A 22,797-nucleotide genomic window follows, 5' to 3' on the forward strand; every position below is an offset into this window, starting at 1 on the left:
TAATGTCTCTCCATTCATTTACAGATTTTGGTTTTTCACGCCTGACCTGGTATTCCTCTCCCAGATTTCCATTTCCTTGGAGCTCTTTCTCACCTGCTGTGCCCAATTTTACTCGCCCTCTCCTCCTTTTGTCCTGACATTCCTGCCCTTTCCTTGTTATCTGCCTGAAGAAGCTCACAGCTCAAACATTATTTCTATTTTTTAGTAGTAATTGAGCTCTGCTCATTCCTCTTTTGGAATACTGCATTCAGTTTTGGTCCACTACACCACTGACAGTACAGTCTAACCCTAGATGGGGGAAGAAGAGCAATAAGAATGATTCCTTGTCTCAGTGTATTTATCCCAATACGATAAAAGAGTTATCCCAAATGATTTCTAAATTATTTAATTAAACAAATCAGCTGTTTAATTAATCATGGTTAAACTGCTCCAGGTCTTTAGAACCTGATTATTAAATGTTTGCCTATAAAACATAATGGCCCCGTGGGCCTGAGGGGTTCGAAATCGTGTTTAAAGAGATTTAATTCCTTTGATAAAACAAGTTCTCAGGTCTGTATTCGATCGGCGGTGTAGTGGAGTCCGCTATTGCCAAATGGCGGAATGTACTGGTCCCCTTCGTAAGTATAAAGCGATTTATAAACACACTCAATCAATCAATCAATCATCAATCAAGCAATCACACAATCAAGGCATATTTATCAATGCACGAACAATACAGCGGTGTTGTCGGGATAGAAGAGTAGAAAGGACAGGAATTTATAGGGATTCGATTAACGAAAAGAGAAAAACAAATGAGGATACAATAAATCACACAATTACAATTTACAATACAATTTACAGATTGAAATCATTGAAAGTATACACGCAATTATTACCTCTACTTCTGTTAAGGCAGAAAAGTTTTTAGAAGTCTCAAATTCCGAGAATGTGTCAAAATGTTGTATAAACTGTCTTTGTTTTGGCCTAACAACAATAATATAATGATCAAGTAATAGGTTTATTCTATGGTGAAAAAAAAGAAGAAAGAAAACACAACGTTTCGGCCGTGGAGCCTTCTTCAGGTGCTCCACGGCCGAAACTTTGTATTTTCTTTCTTCTTTTTTTCAGCATGGAATAAACCTATTATTTGTTCCTTTGCAGCCTACGCATGCTGACGAAGCTACCCACCTAAAATAATATAATAATGTGCGGGGTAGTGTATTGAGAGCTTTAGATCACCAGAGTGAGGTGCCTTCTAGACAGATAATATGCTATTTCTTCCTTAAAATCTGCGTTTTCAGCGAACCTTTTAATTTAACGACGGCTTTTTAATGCAGAAGTGCAGTTTTGAAGAATCATTTGGTTCGCATGTCTCTCTTGTGAACAATAAAAGTTCCAACAAGAAGTAATTTTATTTGATGTATGCTTAGTTATATGCTGCGTTAATTAAGGAATGAATTAATTAAAGCGTCGACTATCACCTTTTATGATCAGTTTCAATAATGATTTAGGAACAGCCACGTCTGCTCCAGACTGGAACCGAATTGAAACAGCGCAGAATTCCAGCTAGTGCGCTTTCCCCAGCGTGTCAAAGTGACACAGCGCCTCCTTGTGGTCTCTCTGCTCTCACGAAGGTTGGAACACAACAGATAGCTGACTTAATGGTTCTAAACGACTAGATGAATGAATAGTTTAGACATAAACTGACCCTCAAATAAATGTTTCATATCTTCCTAGGCATTAGATCAATATTTTAAATCCATATGTTTAATGTTGTATATAATTTACATATTTAATTGCTATTATATATTAAAATGGCATACTACATTAATGTTATTTAATGATACGTAATAGTGGCAATAGTGCAATTTTCATATTTAAGTGCCACCAGCACCGTGAAATGCTTCAGAGTTCTGAAACTGGAACAGACTGACTGGAAAAAATAAAAACAAGGAAATAGGGCAACAAAAAAAGTAATTGCAGTGCTTATTGGGACATATTATTTTTGATGTTTGTTTAATAATGATCAATGCTGTTTCTGGCGAACCCTGTGTCAGCAATATTTCTACAGCAGTGATACTCAGTCCTGGTTCCAGGGGCACACCGTATCTTCTGGTTTTTACTACTGCAATCACAGGCACATAGGTTCCACTTTTCTGTTTGCAGCACATTTGTAAATGTCTTTTCTCCTCTTAAAAGGTCAAATGGAATTTGTAATCAGTATTAATTTCTGACGTCCAGTACTGTTTTCATGTGTTACCTGAAATGTAACTAACTGGGCATCTGCAGAAAGGGGGAAAAAGCACTACTTGTAGGTGTATGTAACATAAGACTAACTTCACCCAGGAAGAGCTGTTTCTTCAGAAACAGGGAAACAGGTTGTGGCTCAGTTAGCACTAGTGGTTTAGACCCCAGCCAGAGTAAAAACCAACATGCACAGTGTTCCTCCAGAACTATGGTTGAGAATCAGTCATAGGTAACCATCAAGCTGATCTTTCTCAAGCAGGCGACCCCAACTTTGGTTCACTGGTGATTTACAATGTAATATAAAACTTACTGAATCTGGTTTCTCCAGCACCAGGGTTTGAGATAACTCCTTTAATAAGTGTATTAAAAATATCCTGTTACTTCTGAAGGGGGGCTATGAGCTTATGTGGCAAATATAATTTTGTTGCTATTAAATGCTATTAAATAAATAGTATGTAAATACTACAGTGAACCTCATAATTGTCTTAAAGGGTTACTGTTAATTCAGTTGATGCTTTTATCCTGAGTGAATTTCCGATATCTATTTTTTAAGACATGGAGTTTGCTACTTGTTTATACAGATGGATTTGCTAAAGAATCGGAGCACAGTGCCTTGTTCAAAGCAATAGCAGCAGAGTGGGATTTGAACCCACAGCCCTCCAGCGTCCAGTGGTCTCACGACTAGTGTGGCAGGCAATTGCATCTACTTTGTAAGACATGTGATGTCAAGCTTCCTCACCAGCCCTGCGGAAGAACGCGTTGGTGGTCTGTTGTACCGCATTGTCATAACATGTACAACTAGACTGAACCAGTGGTCTGAATTAAACTCCCAACTGTCTGAAAACAAATGGGATCATTTTGCTTCGCAAACCTTTCCTGCCCCAAAAGATTGAAACAGTTGTCGTGTTTCACCGTTTCCTGTTTTTTTGTGGTGTTGATTGTAAAACTCTGGTGGGGGACTGGACATACTGCTGCCCTGAAGCCTAATTTGTCTCAGGCAGTGGCTACTGATGTGCTGTTAAAAGGATGTGGAAAGGAATCGCCATTCCCAGTTGGCGAGTCTAAAAAGAAAACCAGGTCCGTGCAGTGTGCCACTTCAAAGCTGGGAAGACCGCAGTGCCTCTTCTTTAGCTCACCCATGTTCTTTAGGGGTGGAATATGGTACAATACTATAAAAATTCCCACAGTGCATATTAATCTGTCCCAAGCGACGATTAGCTTTAGGATGATTTTAATCTCGTTAAGAGTGACCTCCCTGCCTGTGTCCTTCTTAAGTGCTCCGAGTGGCAGATAATCCGTTCAGTATTGAGGTCACCATCTGGTCCACCTTTCCCTGCCTCTCCAGGTGATGCTGCTGTGCTCCCCTCTTTCTCTGCTCCGCTGCAATACCTGTGAGTCTCATCACCCCCCAACCATGAGGGCCAGCCCGCCAGGCTACTTTATAGTGGTAGCTGTTCTTTTTAACTTTGCATGTGTATTTTCTATTCTGTCTGTTATTCTTCCCCCTGGATCCTAGCTACCATTCTTTCAACCAATATTTTTTCTGTCATCATGATGCTGCATTTTCAACCACATTTCCCCTTTCACTAGCACAAGCATTGCCATTTTTGCCTCTAGCTGCATTAGCATGTAAATATACGCCTACCCTTGATGGCCTGCGACTAAAAGTTGATTTAGCAAAGAAAATGCAGGAGTTCAGATTTTTTTTTTCACCGTTTCTGGATTTAAACATTATGTCAGTGTATGGAAAAGAGATTTGAACATATCTATAGAATTAATACCCTATATTAAAATAAATTAATAAAACTTAATACTTGTTTACTTAGTCATCTATAAGTTTCATTAACTTAACACTATATTAGTAGTTGTAATGGCAAATATTGATAAAATATTAACAGAGGGACATTACTTAGCAAAAAAACTAATCCTGAGCACAGTCTGTACCATACCTAACCCTGCCCATAGGGTGTAATTGAATAATAACACGTTCATTGATCATAGTCATAGTTGATAGTCAATTATAATTGAGACATAAACTGCAGTGTGACTAAAGTTCCTTCTGTAATGATACCTTGATTTTGGGCACAGAAGTGGAGCACCGAGTACCACATCGCCAAGGGAAAAAGCAGAAAATTGATGGTCAAAGGCAAACGATTACTGACCTTAAAAACTCTGGCGTCACCTATAAAAATACCTAAGATCCCAGTTTTCACTGTGGTGTTCAAAGGCAAAGGGATGTTTACCACCCAACATCTGTCCTGAGCTGCAGTCAGAAAAGTGATCTGAGAGGCTACCTCACATCTAAGGACAAGAACTCAGAATTTCTGAGGAAACTCTGGCATCATCGGGGTATAAAGTCTCTGTGGCTCCCTTTCAGGGCTGACCTCATGGCTCTGGGGTCTGTGGCAGAGCTCTGTGGCAACATAAACAGGAAAGACATGAATTTGCCTTATAGCAACTGTCTGACTACCATGTCAAAAGGAAACCACATGAAGTGGTTGGATGAAACGCAAATTCAGTGTCTCGTCAGTGGTACAATTTGCATGGAAAAGTGAGGTTCTTGTTGAAAAAGAATGTCATCCCTCCTGGGAAGAGAAATTAATGTGATCTACTTTAAGACTGGTGTGGACCCTCTAGTCCTGGTGTCCCAGTTAGGAATGAGGAACAGATTATATATTTTAAAAGGATATTTTAGCCAAAAAACGGTGGTTTCTGTCATGCTTGGTAGCATATGGACTTCACAAAGAAATAACAATCCAAAGCATGCATCGAACTGCAGTAAATCTTAAACCAATTGCAATGATTTATTTTCCTAATCTGAAGGACTTGTGAGTGAAAAGACAACCTACTGTATGTACCTACTTGTCAGTCTAATCAATTTCAGCTGACCAATTTGCTAGTGGTCAATGTTTGTGAACCAGAAAAAACGGCACAAAATTGATGACTGAAGAAACGGGTTCACCTGAAACATTAGAGGAGAATGTTATAGGACTTGAAAGTTATAGAACGTGAACAAATATTATAAAACATTATAGGAGAACGACTTGCACTGCCTTAGGTGATGGAAACAGGATTAAGCACTGAGAGACAGGCGAGAGTTGAGAAGTCAGAGTTGTAGCCTGTCCAAGTCCACAGACACACTGGACTTATCATACTCTAAAGGAACAAGTAATAGGTTTATTCCATGCTGAAAAAAAGAAGAAAGAGAACACAACGTTTCGGCCGTGGAGCCTTCTTCAGGTGTGAGCAACTTCACACCTGAAGAAGGCTCCACAGCCGAAATGTTGTGTTCTCTTTCTTCTTTTTTTCAGCATGGAATAAACCTATTACTTGTTCCTTTGCAGCCTACGCATGCTGACGCAGCTACCCACCTGAACTATTATCATACTCTATATGTACAGTGCTCTCCAACAATCAGATGGTGCTGAGAATATCTGACAGCACAGTTTTCCCCAATAACACACCAAAATAACAAGGCAAATGTGGACTATAAAGATCTCCCAAAATGTAAAGCAGAATCTAGGAACAGAAAAACAATAGACTGCCAGTACTGTCAAATCTAAAATATTTACCTTGTTCACTGTGGCATTTCTAGTTAAAACAAAAGACTGTTTATTATAGTTACATTTGACTTCACATTGATGTTTCACATTATGCTAATTCACTACGCTTTTACAATTATCAATTATTTTACAAAAGAACACAATAACTGTTGGTCACAATACGCTAAGAATTCGGTAGCTTGAATCCTGACAATATCACACACAATTGTGATCACATCACTCCTGTCTTGGAGTCCCAGCACTGGTTTCCTGTCAGGTTATGAGTTCATTTCAATGCTCTGCGTGGCTTGACCCCACAGCATCGAGGTGATATATTTTCTGTATACTCCCCTCTAAACTTTAACTCGCTGATCCTGGTACACTGTGTCCCCACTGTTCCTCTACTCTGTGGGCCTGCTGCTGCTGTGCCCCCCCCCCCCATAAAAAAATCAAGGTTTCAGTCACATTGTGGGACTTTTAAGTCTAGCTTAACACATGCTCTTTCTGAAGATTTGTGTGATCTTCTGTATCTCATTTTTCTTAGTGTTGGTATTTAATTGTATTTTTAATGTGCTTTTTGTGTATTGTAAAGTGGTTTGATATTATTACTTTATAAGTCTTAAAGACACTTTTATAGCAACTTTGTCCTTGAAAAATGAATCTGCTGTAAGAAGAAAGAGCACACAGTTCTCTATCGTGACTATCTTTCCTGTTCCTGAAAGTCATCCTGGTGTCATTTCTTTATTCTTAATGGGGTTCTTAATTACTAAGGCTAATTGATCCCTTTAGTTGAAACATTAACCTTATTTGGTCTTTTTGTAAGCTGTTCTGTTGCTCTTGCGACATTGCACTGAATTAGAAACAACCTTTCCACCTGTACAAAGTCTTGGGGTTCAAACCTCCCTTTCAGTACACTGATTCAAAGAGCAGGTGTCTAGAATTGAAATAATTAGGTTAATGAAAAATGGAAAAACGTATGAATGATTATTATGGGAGAATGAAAATCCCTGCTGCATCTGTTACAGCATTAACCGATAACACATTAAGAACTGTTTAGCTAAAGCTGTAGGGGAATAATAGCTAATTAACCAGGTGATCTGGTTTGCTCTGTTTGCTAAATCTCCTGGCAAAACTTCTTCAATTTCTGAAACAAGGACTGAAAGCAAAGAAGAGTAAAATTATTAGTAAAAGCCAATAAAGAGAACTATTAACCAGGAAATTAAGAACCACAGAACGTGGTTTTGCAAGGCCCAGTTTACACAAGGGGCTGAGTGACTGGGGCTTGTGTTTTTTCTCATCAGTGATGCATTCCATGACACAATCTGAGTGCTTTGTACCTAAAAGGGCCTGGATGTCTGGAGCCTCTCCATTATAAGCCTCCAGAGCCTGGTGTTCCTGGGCAATGAAACTCCAGGTTGAGCCAGAAACTGACTGCAGTGGGAGGTGTAATAGCTGTGTGGGGTTGGCCTGGAGCACTGAGAAGACTTGGTTGTGAAGCATCCTCTCCACTGCTCTCCAGAGATTGAAAAATTGAAAGCATCCTTTAAGAGTAATCCATTCTGCACCCTCTGCTGGGACCTGGAATTTCTCCAAGCCATAACACAGTACAGACAGACCCATCTATCCTAGTCCTCACAGGGGCTAAATAGCAAGTTTGAGCTATGAAGGGAAAATGACTAAAATAAAAAGGTGACCTACTACCTAGTCTAGCTGGTTGCTGCTTAACAGTTTAAAAATCCCCAACCCACTGACTTGTACTTTGGAAGAATCAAATAATTAGAATAAAGCTTCTTGTGTCAGAACTCCTAAGGGTGAATCTTATTACCCCTTTCCATATCAATCACTATTAATTTGCCTTGGCTTGATTGGGTTAATGCAGTAAATGGCATTGAAAAGCATGTACAGCACAACAGTCTTGAGCACCATTTAGTATATTCACCACAAACTGTATAATCATATTCATACATACACTTGAAATAGTTTCTGGCTGCTAAAACCAAAACAATCTCATTCCTTTTTTTGTTTAATCTGTACATGATGTACTATTTCATAAAGGTACATACAGTGCATTCGAACGAAAACAAAAATATTAACAGTTCCCGTACAGTTCAAATAGTGACTTTTGTGCATCACTGAATACATTCCACTTAAGAACACAAGAACAAGAACTACAAATAAGAGGAGGCCCTTCGGCCCAACGAGACTTGAAACTTCATATCTGGGTCACCTGCTGTTTCATCTTGGGAGTGTGCAGTAGTTCAGGCCTGGCATTAACAAACTGTGATCGGCAAAGAACATAAGCACGTAGGTAAGGTGACAAACCAGAAGAGGCCATCTGTCTTCTCTGGTTGTGTGTGAGCTGGAATATTCTCTAGAATAATCCTTTTGTCTATGCTGGAGCTTTACTAACAGCATTCCTGATATAGACTGGAAAGCAGTTCATTAGGTGACACAACCCAACTCTGTGTGCCAATACACACTATTGCCAAAATGCTTAATCTACGCCAAGACTTTCCTTGCCCATGGAAAATCAGTGGAGATCTAGATGAACTCAATGGATCTGTGGTTTGATTTTTTTAATATTTCTTTTTTAAAGCAAAAAACACTAGAAAATCTAGCTATTTCGAAAGTGCTGTCCATTTAATTCTGGCCTGAATTAAATACATTGGAGATTGCATTAACAGTATTGCATTTGTATGCACTATGCTTTCCCACCAACTTCACACTGTCACCAATACACAGTAACAAGCTGTATTAGCTTGACTCCTCGTCCTTGCGTTGCAACTCCAGAACATCCACATGATTAACCTCATCTGGTCGGCCGAATCTCAGAAGCTAAGCAAGGCTGGGCCTGGTCAGTAGTGGGATGGGAATCCTTTAAGGAAAACCAGGCTACTGCTATAGGTGGTGCTTGTGGACCAGTAGGTGATCCTCTTCCCTCTGGATGAGAATTTCCTAAATCAATGCCCCAGTATGGTGATAGGGAGCACTGAGCCATAGTAGGTGTCCTTTAGGTGACATATTAAACAGACGTTCTATCTGCTTGGTTATTAAAGATCCAATGGCACTGTCCATAATATTAGGGGTGTTAACTCTGGAGTCCATGCTCCGTTCTGGGCTTGCTTAGTCTGCCCTCCCAAAATTTCCTTCTTAATTTCTCAGTTCTCCACCTCGTGTGCTGTGTAGTTGGGCTGCTAGTGCAGTATGGGTGATGCACATGTCTCAAACACTGCTACAATTCCGTGTTTCCCTCCTACATGTAAAGCCATTTGAGATCCTTTGTTAGAAAAGGCGCTATATAGACACAAGGAATTATAATGTTCCTGTTCTTATCTGTTCCTGGTGAGGTCCTTGGGCCACCATCTCTGGGCAACAGGACTGTCAGGTCCAGCAGACACGATTCCTTTTGCATTATACACACAAGTGTTCCAAATGAAAGAACCAGCAAAATTAGACTGGACATTGAGCCTCCAAAGCTATGGAAAATGCATCCCTCCCAATCCAGGTCTTTGCACTCGTGAGCAGAGGGATGAAACATGTTTTTCCATCCTCAAGGACAAATCTAACCTGATGGAAACAGAACAGGTGATTCTCTTCTGAACAAAGGGAGAGAAGGACAGATCCGATCCTTGCCAAGCTTAGAAGTGAAATCCCACAAGCTATTTTTAACTCAGCAAGTGACTGTAGTCTCCAAAGGTGCTACTAAAAAAAGCCTCTAAGCTCTAACCAGCCAAGCAACTATGTAACCTCCCTCATCCCGGTTTAGTGGGTAGCTCTGCTCAGCTCCTCCAGAAACCTCTTCGAAAGGGCTGTAGAAAGCACACCTGACTGCCATCACTGGATTCTGGGGCAGGGCCTGCACTCTGGCTGCTTTATGTAACCACAGCTCCCTCATTGGGAGTCCTGAATCAAGGCTGGGCCAAACCACAGTGAAAGCAGGCTGTACAGTCCCAAAAGACTGGCTCGTCACAAATCCATTTGTGCTGCAGAACATTTGAGTGTAGTCTTTTACAACAGGGGCTCCGTTAGCTAGAAAAAAAAAGGAGTCTGAAGTTGTCTTTTCTGGGGGCTGGAGCAGTAGGTCTCCAGTAAAAGAGCACAGCAATAGCTACAATCAGGATAAAGCATTGGTATTTCTTCCTAGGGCTGCTTCAGATATCAGTCACTGGGGCTGTGAGCCTGGTAAGCCTGTTGGAGCTGCTTCTTGTCCACCAGCAGGTGTCGGACCACCTTCGATAGGCAGGCCTCAGTGGTGGCACATACCAACCGTGCCATCTGTGTAATCGGGCGCTGTTATCCGAGTGACCTGTTGAACATGCGCGAGCTTCCTGACTGCCTTCTTAAGCATATGTCTCAAGTCCTTCGGCACTCCTGGCCTGAAAGAGACGAGAAACTGGAATGAGCACACAAGTTTTCCTTTTCCGTGCAAAACGGAGCAGACCGGTACTTCGGGGCCATCTCAAATCAAAGTTTTACGGCAATGTTTTTGTTTTTTTTTCCCTGAAACTTGAAAGAAAGCAACGATTAATGTCAAGCCTGTAGAGATAAAGTAGTTTTGTCCTTCCTTTAATTTCATTTGCAGAGTCTCTGTGTACAGATTAGTGTCAGTACTGTTATTCAGTTAACCATGTTAAAAACAAATTCAGAACAGCAGTAAAATAAGGAGGTGTTAGCAGCACAGGAGGAGGCAATAGGAACAATGATGCTTAATGTGCAATTTCCTGTTACTATGCCAACACTGGGAAAGAGACCTTGAGTACTTTACACAGGCAGCCAGGTATATTGTTAAATGACAGAAATACCACAAACATATGTATTATGTCAGTCACAATGTGAATTAAAAACACATTATAACACAATCACGGCTGAAAAGCTCTACACTGAGCCACAGAGATAACACCTTACTGTAAAGAGCCCTTATAAGAGATTATACAATAATGATTACACACAATCAATAAACAGTTTCTTTGTCCAGTTTCCCTGGAAGACAAATGTATTCAATTCAAGCTTTATTGTCCCATTGAGGAAAACTGTTTTACAGCACACCCACAACGTAACAACACAATTTATGGCATCAGTACAATAACACAGTGACTTTCTATTATGAAAATATAATGAAAAGTATCTGAAATGTAATGACATTACTCATATACAGTACAGTACAGAACACATCATGTAAGGCTGACTTTTACCAAATAAGACATCTTTCAAGTGACTGTAAACTACACTTACTCAAGAATTGCTTGCAACCTTACACTAGAGACTAATCCTAAAAAAATAAAGGCAAGACAAGCCTGATATCACCTCAATGAATGAAGAGAAAATGGTGGAATTGTCTGTGAGCTGTTTATTGTTAAAGAAACTCAGAGAGGTGCATTTCCAGCCTCAGCGTGTTTAATCTCACTTTATGTCTGGCCAAGAAGAGACTGGTAAGGAATTATTGGAATGACTGCACAGGCCTCTTTTTCCAGACAATGAGTTTGTATTCACATCTCATTATCCAAAATCTACATAAAATCAAGCAACGGGCCATAAGCACATCACCCTGTGCTTGAGCAGCAATACTGAGGATCTGACTAGAAATTAAATCCGGAGGACCCCCACTGCTCATCATTTGTCTTCACGGAATGCTGCAGCTATGAGGTGGCCCCTCAGCTGGGCAGTCCCAGCAGAAGACATGAGGGTGAAATGTTAAAAAGTGGGAGCTTCCATCATTGTTTACACAAATAAAAACCAGGAAGCTAGATGAATGCCAGACAGTGTAGGTAAGAGAAGGGCCTTTTTGTCATCATCACTTTGGCCTCAACTCTCACCACCTTCCAGTGTCTCCACACAACTCACCTGTTCATTATACCACCTAACCACAGGTTAGGTTACTTCAGTATGAACAAAATTAAGGAAGGAAAGGGGCAAGTCTCCTTAATACGATTGTATCCATGCTCAGATATATACTTAGGTTATCTTAATTATTTTTCCTAGGCATGGACAAACAATGTTGGCTGGAACATCTGTTATACATCAAATCACTGAATACGGCATCTCCTGGGACTGACATTTTTGGCAGGTGAACAAGCACTATTTCAATTTTGAAATATTAATGTTTGGTAAATTCTTGCGGGTGAAAATCAAAGTGACGTTTTTCTGCTGCTTCTTTTCACCTTATGGAGAAATCTGTTTTTCTTAAACCTTCCCTTCACAAACATCATTGCAGGCAACTAAAACTTTTCATTGGAGTGCACTCCTTGCCTTCATATTCTTCAAAAAGATCAAGAAAGGTTAGAAATGTGAGGATCGGGAAGAAGAGCTGATCCTCCGAAGAAGGGCAAAGGTCCCTTTTGCTTGAAAAGAACAACCCGTTTTTTTTTAAATTTCGAGAACCAGAGAGAGAGTGGAATTCTCTTCTTGTGTGACTCGAGGAGTTGAGTTTCACAGTCTTAATTTGAAAAAAAAAAGTGATTAATGACTTTGAGGAGACACATGGAGAGAGAGAAAGAGCTGGAAGGTGGTGGACAAGATTTCTCCAACCCATGATGCCCATGTCATCAACACGTAATGTTATACATTTTACATGCATAACATTACCTCAGTTATTCTTCTTTGCAAGCTGTTTTTCTGCTTTCCGGCGCTTGAACGCGGCTATTTCCTCCATCTGCAAGCCATGAGCCATTTGCCTGCAAAATACATTAAAGAGGCACCATAAACAAGGCAAACACTTACAGTAAGCAACACGCAAAAGTTAGCATTGCTGTCCTTACCCTGACTTGATCTCCGGTGGGACAGGCAGGGGTTTGGTGAAGCCGTCTTTTCCAATCAGCCAGTAGGTCTCCTCCGAGCCTTTGCCCTTCAACAACAGAAACAGAAGGGGTATAAAATGAGGCGAACAGTCACTGGGGCACGCACTGCTCAAACCATCTTTCCTTTCCTAACTTCCAGGCTATTCCTTTTTCAGCAGTCCAACGGCAATGGAGTGAGGGTACAGTCAAAACTAAAAGATCTTTAGTGATTCTGGATTTGAAGTGTTTTTCTCTTTGTTATTTTTGTTCATCATCATTCCAGATTCAGAGTAGGGGGCAGCGCCTCACACAAAGCACAATGGGTATCTGGTGTAAGCAACACAGCCACACTATCAGACCCTTAAGGAAACAGTTGGTTGAGATTCTTGGACCAGGATGAGGCAAATGGCTCCTCTCGTTTCTAAACTTCCTCGTGTTCTTCGTCTCTCTTAGGAGTTATTCCAAGCAAGCCCCCACCTTTAGCATGAAACTGACACTCTTTATTTTTAACTTCAACTAGGAATCGTCTACCATTTGACCAAGCATGACCAAATAGTGGAGATGGTAGCATCTGTGCACTGACTACTTCCTTACTGTGTCCCCCACCTTATCCAGCGAAGAGCTTGCAGGCTACTTTCCACTGGTTGGAAATCTGGTGGCTATACTACAAGAATGAATTTGGCTGCTCTAAAGCCAAAAGAGGCCACCTTACCCCAAGACCTTCCCCTTATCCTGTACAGAAACATGCATCTAGTGGTCACAAGTTGAAATTATGGAGAAGTGCATTTAAATTTAAACAGCAGGCACTTCTTTACACAGAGTGCTTTTGGATTATGGAACAGGCTACCCAGCCATGCTGTTACCATAGCTGATACCATAGCTTCTTTCAAGGAACATCTAGACAAAATCATAGGAATCAATTGTCTGTACTAAATACCAAAAGGGTAGACAGACCCAAATGGCCTCCTCTCAGTTTGTAGCCTTTTCTATGCTTCAAACTGGATTTCCTGTCTGGACAAAGTAGAGATGTGGGAGGTATCCAGCAAAGAAAATATTTTAATATTTACATTGACTCTCTTCACTGCTCTTTATGGGCAGAATTCCGTGCCCTCCTAAATTTCTTTAGTTTTTCACATGTGTATACTGTATGTCCTTTCACAACAAAGGACACATATTGCACCTTATTTCCCATGGTCTTGTCTGTTAATGACCTGGGGGTTCATGAACCGAGAATATTGGATTATCTAGTCTTTTGTTTTGATCTGGTGGTTCCATTAACTGCTTAAGAACCTAAACATACTATTAAGGCTTTGTCAAGCTCAGGTCTATTTATGCAGATTTAGGTTCTCCTGTCAGTCATCTAGACCTGTGGACTCCACAATACATCAGAATTGGTGGCATTTTTGATTGCTTGGCTACAGACCAAACTAGATCAGTATCTTTTACTCATCACTCCCCTTGGCAGAGCAACCAGTTTCATGCCTTTAAATTTCATGGATGTAAACCTGAATGTAGATGGAGATACACTTGCCTTCACGCAAGGCCAGCAATCCTACAGTGATGCACTATCACAAGGTCAGCGTTTTTTGGGAAGTGATCTCAAGAGGAGAAGAGTAATCTTAGAACCCTATCTTCCACAATCCATCATCTGTGAAATCCAGTTAAGCGCATTAGAATATTTTTAAGTGCAGCATGTCAATCCACGGAATTCAACTGGCGTTTACCCCTCTTTTTGCACATTTAAGGGTGAAAGTGCCTAGGGCCTACAAACACCCAAATCTGGCCCTTGTTAAAAGTGCTGCTTTGGAAGAGTCAGTCTCAGTATCTGAAGTCAGACTGTTTCTTGTTTCCATTGATGGAAATAATTCATATACCCTCAAGCTTTTTGCTTCTCTCCCAGCAGCGTTTCAAGCAGTCTCTCCTCAGCAGCTGTCTCAAATGAGCACTAAACTAAAACCTACCACATGTTCCTTACACCCTTTTCCCTTGTCTCTTTTTTCATGAACGAATCATTAAGATCTGGAATTGTTTGTTTTAATCCTTAAACCTACATTTACTGTAAAATCCTTCTGTAAAAGGTGGAGCTTACGTGTCCATCTGTCAAAAATAAAAAATTATTGACCAGTATCTATATTACAGTATGTGGTAGAATGGATGGGCTTATGCAGTTTAGTATACAAGCATAATTATCTCAAAGAGCTGATATATCTCATCTATCTACCAATAAGATGTATGAGTTACTTAAATCTGTGTTCAGATTGAAGCGTAGTACAGAAACAGCTCTTGCAAGTAATCTGCTGATCACTGCCAAATCTGTTTATTTCTCCATTACTGTCCTGTTGAATCAGACCATCTTTAAGAAATGAACAGAGAGGGCTATTGGCACTGCTGGAGCTGCTTTGAATTGGTGTAAGTCTTATCTATAATGAGACACATATGTGAGGCCAGTATTTCTAACCACTGTGTCACCTAGGTGTACCTAGGCAGAAAGGGCTCAAACACCACTTCTCTGCCAGATTCACAATGACGTGGCCATCTCACACTCTTGAACTTTTTCACACCGAACTCAATAACCTGAGAACAATAACTTAGGTACAGATCATTTTGCCTTCTACCATCCATCACAAAAGATATTTCTGGTTTGGAAAACTTTCAAGCGTGCATTTAGAATGTATTAAAACAGTCTCAAGTCTCAAGTCTCAAGTCTAAACAGTCACAGCTTATAAATACCAAATACAAAAAGGCAAGAGGCATTAAGACCACCAGCTGGTAGGTACTCACCTTAAGTTCTGTTCTTCCCCTTAGCTGGACCTTATAGCCTTCCTTTAATTCCATTAGGATTTTGACAGTACTGTGACTAACATGAATGCGGTATGCTGCAAGACAAGATGAGTGACAGAAGCAGTTTCAATTCTCAGATCTTGGGAACAGTCTAGAAGCAGTTTCAATTCTCAGTGCCTGGGAAGACTCTAGCTATGATCTTTTAATGTAACAAAGAAAACAGTTACATAATACATCATATAATCAAAAGCAATGCTGCACTGTAAACAAACAGTGATTAAAGCAGAGGGCAGCTGTTGGGACCATAACATTTCTTCCCAAATCAGAGAACACAGATATCTACTAAAACAGAGCTTACCACACAAGACCTTTGTTTACAATAACGGATTGTAAAACTGAAAACATCAGTCGGAGTATCAACGGCAAGATTTTCCAAACAAATTTTGCTCTACGTTTTCTAAATTCCCCTAAAATAACTGAGTATTTCACCAATTCCAGATCACAGACTTTTCCTCATGTCAATTCTCTTTTGCAAAGGGTATCAACATCATTTGTTTTTGCAAATGTTGAAACAATGGCAAGAAGCTTTCATATTAAGTCTGCACTTGCCCTGTTCATGGGCTTTTAGTAAAATTAATACCACAGTTACCATTTAATATCCCAGAGGCATTTGAGTGATGCTACACACACAGGAAAAGGCTTCATAAATGCAAACCATACCACCCAAAGCTGCTGTGTGCAACAGTTGTGTGCAATTATCTGCAAATCCTTATCTGCTGCATTTTGTGATTGAAATTGCCGAACTCATGTGAGATGGAGTGGACTGTACACCCACAGGAGAAAGGAAGAGAAACCTACATATCTGTGGCGGTCAGTCTTGCACAGCCCATGCTTCATTTACACTGTGTCATTGTCAGTTTCTAAATTGTCCAGCTCAACTCACTTCAGCAAAGGAAGAGGCTGGGATGCCAGTTCAATTCAATTCAACTTTATTTGTCATTATACTTACACGGGTGTATAGTATAGTGAAAAGTGTTTCTCATTAGTCACATTTAGGTGCAGTATACAGTATAAATAGAACAGAAGACAAGAAAATAGACAGTAACACAATGACAATAACAGTGTAATAACATTGTGCTGGAGGCGAAGGACCGACCACTGATGAAATTCAAATTTCAGATCCAGCCAAAGTCAATTCACTAGTGACCTGGGTTGGACTCCGAATCAGCCAATAGTGGGAAATTAAAGGCCAACAGATTAAATAGACATTGAAGTTTGCTTCCACAACAGCATATTCAACATTTTATTAGATAACGTAAATCACAGTCTCCATATGGGCTATGTGTTCAACCAGCATCTTAACACACGGACAGCATCTGGGTTTTTTGGTGCTTCACAATGACCCTGAATTGCATAAGTACACACAGCTCAGCTGGAGGTACTCCCAGTAAGAGAGGGGTATCTTTAAATCAATGTGGACGTTTCTCGGTTCTAGTACCGGGATTGGCAATTCTGGTCCTTTAGAGTCGGCGTGTCTGCACGTTTTCATTCCATCTCATCTATTCACAGGTCAAACCAGCTGGTTCCTGGCTTAAGTGGACCAATTTAACATTTTCTCCCAGCTCTTTGGGCGTTGTTGCTTTACAGAGACCTTGAAAACCTGCGGACACAGCGCCTCCTCCAGCACTAGGATCTCCCACCCGGGTCCTAGTCCATACGGCCCTCTTGCAGTCTCCCACCCGCCCGCGAGGTCAGTGTCTCGTGCAGGGTACTCACGCAGTCCCGTAGATTCCATGCGTGAGGCTGTGTTCACTGTGTCCCCAAACAGACAGTACCTTGGCATGGTCAGGCCCACCACTCCTGCCACCACTGGGCCTAAAACAACAGAAAGGAGACGGATTGCAAGGATAGAGTCACCGGAGCGCCAATCCCGGCCAATCTTCCCAGGAAACTGGAGCACCGAAACAAGCCCCCCCAGACACAGTACCTTAGACTTTCGCGAAGATCAGCTGAAGTGAGGCAAGGAAGAGCAAGACATGTACGTAGGCACTACAGAGCTCAGCTGAAAATGAAATTCCTGTTTTTCTCACAACACCTAATGTGTATTGCCCTTTTGCACAAGAGTTTGAGCCAGGCCTTGCTGAAGGCCGTGTTTTTCCCATAGAATGCTTTTCACAACTGTATGCTGAAAGTCAAAAGGTTCCAGACGTTAATCATAATAAAGGTAACTGTGGCGTAAGGCTGAGACGAAACAAGCACATTTTGCTTCCTTTTCTGTCTGGTGAAGGCGGAAACGGAGCTGCAGATCAGGAAAGAGCGGTGTGTTGGAGGGAGAAAATGAACAGCTAGTCATCCCACAAGTGAGGAAAGCGTGAGACACACTTCCAAAACACGTGTCCCTCCATGAGCCGCGCTGCCAGTACTCTTCTGGAGATCTTACCCGAGTGCAGGCCGATTCGGATCCTCACGGGCACGTCGGGCATGTGCCTCATCTTGAAGGTGCCCACGGCGCTGAGGATGTCCAGGGACATGTTGGCAATTTCTGCCACGTGGCGTTTTCCATTACGCTTGGGCAGCCCAGAGGCTACCATGTAGGCATCCCCTATGGTCTCCACCTGCACCAGAGAGGACACAGTTTCACTACAGGGTTGGACTCGGGACCTTCGTGCTCAGGAGACCCAGACCAAGGCAGCGATCCAGGTACTCTTCCGGTGACGCCTTGAACTCGTCACTTTGTTTCTAATGCCAGGCTTTGCAACAGTCTCTGTCCAGGGCTTTCAGGAGACACTCAAATTAAACTGTGGTCATCCTGCTCAAAAATGGTATTAATATAACTGAACATACATTTATTCAGTGTTAATATATATTGCTGCATCTATTGTGTTTTTTCAAAACAATACTAAAGGGACCTCAGTAAAGCAGCAATGTAAATTTCAGAGCCTATAGAGTTACTGAAATATTAAAAAGCAATGCAAATTCCAGAAAAACTGGATTCTGAATAATCTGATAAAAGTTTACTGAAAAAAAAATTATGCTACAATTATTGTCTTGCTGTTAAATCCAGCCAGCTCACCCAGAGGTAAGGCAAGAAAGTTACCTTATAGACATCGTGGTTCCCTAGAACAGCATCGAACAGCGTGTAGAGGTCATTGAGGAGGTCCACCACCTCGATGGGCTCGCTGTTGGCGGATATTGTGGTGAAGCCCACAATGTCACTGAAGTACAAGGTGACTTCGTCGAAATATTCAGGCTCCACAGTGCACCCCATTTTCAGGGCTTCTGCCACAGATCTGCAGGAAGAAAAGAAACCCCACACTTGAGCTTTCACACAACAGGGCTCCCGATCCAAAATAAAACTGTTCAGCAAGACGTCCCATCAGGGGTGGCAAATACAATTTCTAAAGCTTTTCTAAAGAGAACACTGTATATTCACAAAGTATTAATAGAGTGATACAAAGCATCCAAACCCTAATACTGATTGTACAGATTGTTACAGTATGGGGTTCTTCCCATTAGCTATGTTAAACTTATGCTGTAACCTTATTCGTTTACTGTGCTGTGCTTGAGTTTCATGAAGAAAAAATGAAGAAGGTCAGGATATTTCTCAATCCCGAATGACCGGCAAGTGTAGAATGTTGTGCAGACAGCTCTTCCATTCTTAGAAGTATTACCAGGCTCCCATTCTATGCTGCCTGTAGTAAAACAATGAGTTCATGCGTTTTTCATGGTTTGATTATTGTGTCGCCCCACTTGCAGGAGTCTGTAAAACTGCGCTGAACAAGTTACAGTATGTTCAGAGTTTGGCGGTTTGAATCCCGACAGGGTCACACACAATTGTGTTTACATCACTCCTGTCTTAGACTCTGCACTGGTTTCTGGTCAGGTTATGACTTGATTTCAGCCAATACATTGGCTTGACTCCCCAGCATCCAGCCTATGTTTCCTATATGTTTACTCCTCTCCACATGACCGTCAGCTCATTGTTTCTCTAAACTCTACGCTCTGTGGGTCACAGGGCCTTTTGCTGCTTTGTCCCAGAGCTTTGAAATACCATCCCCAAAGAATTCAGAAACTCAGACACACTGTGAGTGTATTAAAAACTAGACTGTAACCTTACTCTTACAAGCTCTTTTTGTGATTCTACATCCGTGTTTTTCTGGATACCTGGAAACTATTACATTTCTTCCTAAGGACATAAGTAAGGTTACAGGTCGGAGGAAACCCGTTGGGTACTTAGTAGCTAATTGATCACAGAATTTCATTGATTCATGTGCTTTGACAATATGGCTATGGAGCTCCAAAACTATGTATAATAAAAATGAAACCCACTTAAGGCCAGACACCTGTCAAGCAAAAATTATGGCCTCTAAAGATGTTGCAGAATTTAGTTTATAAAGGAAATAAAGCAGTGCTTTCTCCCTGTTGCTGTACACTGTGACACATTTTGAGACGTCATTTAAACAAATGCCTAAATCTTTCAAAATGTGTATTAACCAAGTTATTCTTGTGAGTGTAAAACTACCTGGTGTGAAAATGATAACACATAATACCTTCACAATTGCAGCACCTGAAGGATGTGTAGTCTGTTAAAGTTTCTGCGATTCAATCAGGATGTGATTTAACGCATACCAAACAGCTGATTTCTTTGAATTTCTCTTACAAGTTAACAAGACAGAAAGAAGACTAAGCGTGGCTCTTATTAAATGGGAACCGCAATCCCAATTTATTACATCTCTAAATTAAATCTCATTAACAAAAAAAATTAAACGATGATATGGAAAAAAATTACACATTGTGACTAAGGACAAAATTATGAACTTTGTGAAAGTACAGTAAGTTGTCATTGTTGTCGTAAACTGCTCTCCACGGGTGAGAGCGAGAGTTCCCACGGATTGCGACGTGAAACGGCCCTTCCTGCTCGCTAGTCACTGTAATGACTAATGTAATGCAATGTACAGGCTGTACAGTAGACATTTCACCACAGAAGTGTTCCAATGTGATCTGCAAGCAGAGTTAACAAGTAAATACTATTTGTCATCAAACCGTCCCGAATTTGACAGCAATATTTGTATTGGATTAAAAGAGATGTATTTGTAAGCCTAAAAACAGCATTGCCATTCCCCTTTAACCCCTGTGGTTCGGTCAGTCTGTATAATACACAGCAAAGTGCAGGAGCAGAATGACACTCACGGTGGCAGCATCTGCGTGAGCAGTTTCTCCGTCTTCTGCTTTTCGATCTCCAGCTCTTCTGTCCTCTCCCGAATCAGGTCCTCCAGGTTGCTGGAGTACTGCTCCAGCATCCGCAGCATCGAGTCGATGATGTTGGTCTTCTTGCCCTTGTTGATGTTTTTAAACTGGGAAAAGTACGACCCCAGGGTCAAAAGCACATTCAAACAAACAAAAAAATCCCGCGTGTGTCCTGCTGAATGAAACTCCTACCAATTGGATTATTATCTAAAATGTAGTTAAGCAAAAGACTAAAGTAATGCATTGCCAAAAATTCCTGATGTATCTATGTGTGTAGCTCATTACAAGAATTTGCTGGTACAGTTGTTGGACATTTTCTAAGAGTCTTGGAGTGGAATCTGGTTTGTTACTGTTCAGGACAACAGGATAGATTTTAAATTTCTCCTGTTGACTCGTCAGGCATGGGTTGTCTCCTGTCTACCTTCAAGAGTTATTTTCCCCACACAGATCCCAGTTCGCTGACATCATTTGGCTGGTTCTAGGCTTCTCAACGTTTCAAGGACTTCACAAAATATGTTAGGGGACTGATCCTTTTCAGCAGCAGCCCCTCATCTTTGGAATACTCTTCCTGATCTCATTAAGAATGCATCTTCTTTTGATGTTTTTAAAACTCACCCTAAAACTTATGTTTGCAATGGCCTTTAATTCTTACTTTTCTTTTAATTCTCAATTACATCTCTTATACTTTATATTCAGTAAACAATAGTGTATTTAACTATAATTAATAGGACTAAAACTGATGACTGACTGACAACCCTGGATCCCTGGTTCTGGACAGCTGTACTTCTGTCACTTCTGATGTGGTTTCTGCTTTTCTAGAAAGCAAATGCCCCAGTTAAGAACTGAAGAACTCAGAAGAGAAGGGTGAAAATCAGTACACTCACAGACTTTCAAGAAATAGTCTGCTTTCCCATCATTTTTGAAGAACCAGTGTGGATGATCTTTAAAAGACAACACATTCTAAATATCTCTCTTGGACCAGTATTTAGATGTTTTCATTATTTTAGCCATCTATATACCAGATCTCTCTCCTAGACGTGTCTAGAACAGCACACTTCTCTACAAGTCCTGGACAACCACAGCTCTGCAGGTTTCCTAAAGGACTTCCTGTCCTGAAGTGATTGAAAAAGGTTGTAGGTAAGACCAGCTAAGTCACTAATTGATTTCATTTAGTCATTAAGAGTCTGGGTTAAAATGGCAACCATGACAACTGTGGTTCTCCAGGACAAGAAGTGAGACACACTTCTCTTCAGAATTCAAACTCACCGTGTGAGGATCTTGGAGCAGAGACTTTAGCGCTTGCCTGGACAGTGCGCACGGCACTTGCTCAGAAGTGTGCTCTTAATCAAAGAAAGACTAACCTACAATCTACAGTCTAAAGGCCTGTTGAGCAACCGCAATGTTTTGAAGTGCCGGGGGCGCTGGGGGGCCGTACCTGATCGAAGATCTCGTCGAAGGTGGGTCGTCGCTCGGGCTGTTCGTTCCAGCACTGCTTCATCAGCTGGATACACTCCATGGGCGCATGGTCGGGCGACACCACGGGCCGGCACATCGGCGGCGGCTTCCTAATTTTCTGGATGAGTTCTGTGAAGAGACACGAGCCTCAGAGGCGTCAGCAAGCACAGACTTCCCATGGAGGATTGAGCATGAACAGCAGGAAACAGATAAGACCCCCACTGCAGAGTAGAGTCATCCATTTGGGGCTCTTTTACACACTGAAAGCACAAAAGCACCATATTTCATTTCTTTTTAATTTTACATACGGAAAACGAAATCAACATAAAATCGACATTTCTAGACTTACAGCCTACAGCTTGGAACACCTGAAATGGATTCACCCTGCTTTGCAATCAGAGTCTTACGGCATATACTAGAATCACTGGAAATGTGGGGTAACAACATCATGACGTTGCTACAGTAGTACAGCAGGGTCTTGGGTTAGCTTATTCATGATTTGGTCTGGCCGATGGGGGTCTTCTTGGAAGAAAAGCAGAGTGGGATGAAACGGAGCTGAAGGTTGTTGACTTCACCTTTCAAATTAGGATCGCGAAATGAATCTAGCTAGCAACCGATCCTCTCTCTGTCATCTGGCCAAGTACCTGCTACCCAGCAGCTTGGGCTCGTTTTTATTCTGTAACGAATGCTCTTGGTTCTGTGTCTGCTGTGTGGGGAATGACAGGCTGCAGAAGACTTTACAGGCTCTCTGACAGCTTTAAAAGTTTTTAAAA

The 22,797-nt window shown here is 41.3% G+C and overlaps 1 protein-coding gene across 2 annotated transcripts in view; it reads right to left on the reverse strand.

The window, feature by feature from the left end:
- Positions 1-9,792: 9,792 nt before the first annotated feature.
- gc2 (guanylyl cyclase 2) overlaps positions 9,793-22,797 on the reverse strand; it is a 28,066-nt gene continuing 15,061 nt past the window's right edge. The window contains exons 11-19 of one of the 2 annotated variants that reach the window (XM_088925349.1): positions 22,005-22,153; positions 20,513-20,676; positions 18,420-18,612; positions 17,763-17,937; positions 17,099-17,197; positions 15,323-15,417; positions 12,524-12,609; positions 12,351-12,439; positions 10,079-10,144 (exon numbers count right to left, since the gene is read on the reverse strand). In XM_088925349.1, the coding sequence (XP_088781475.1) occupies positions 12,352-12,439; positions 12,524-12,609; positions 15,323-15,417; positions 17,099-17,197; positions 17,763-17,937; positions 18,420-18,612; positions 20,513-20,676; positions 22,005-22,153 (1,049 nt within the window). In that variant the 3' untranslated portion in view covers positions 10,079-10,144; position 12,351. Of the gene's footprint in view, positions 10,145-12,350; positions 12,440-12,523; positions 12,610-15,322; positions 15,418-17,098; positions 17,198-17,762; positions 17,938-18,419; positions 18,613-20,512; positions 20,677-22,004; positions 22,154-22,797 lie in introns of both variants that reach the window. The other variant, XM_088925348.1, reaches the window with a different exon arrangement.

This window comes from Atractosteus spatula, chromosome 9 (assembly GCF_055471065.1).
Source record: "Atractosteus spatula isolate fAtrSpa1 chromosome 9, fAtrSpa1.hap1, whole genome shotgun sequence".
NCBI classification, from domain to species: Eukaryota; Metazoa; Chordata; class Actinopteri; order Semionotiformes; family Lepisosteidae; genus Atractosteus; species Atractosteus spatula.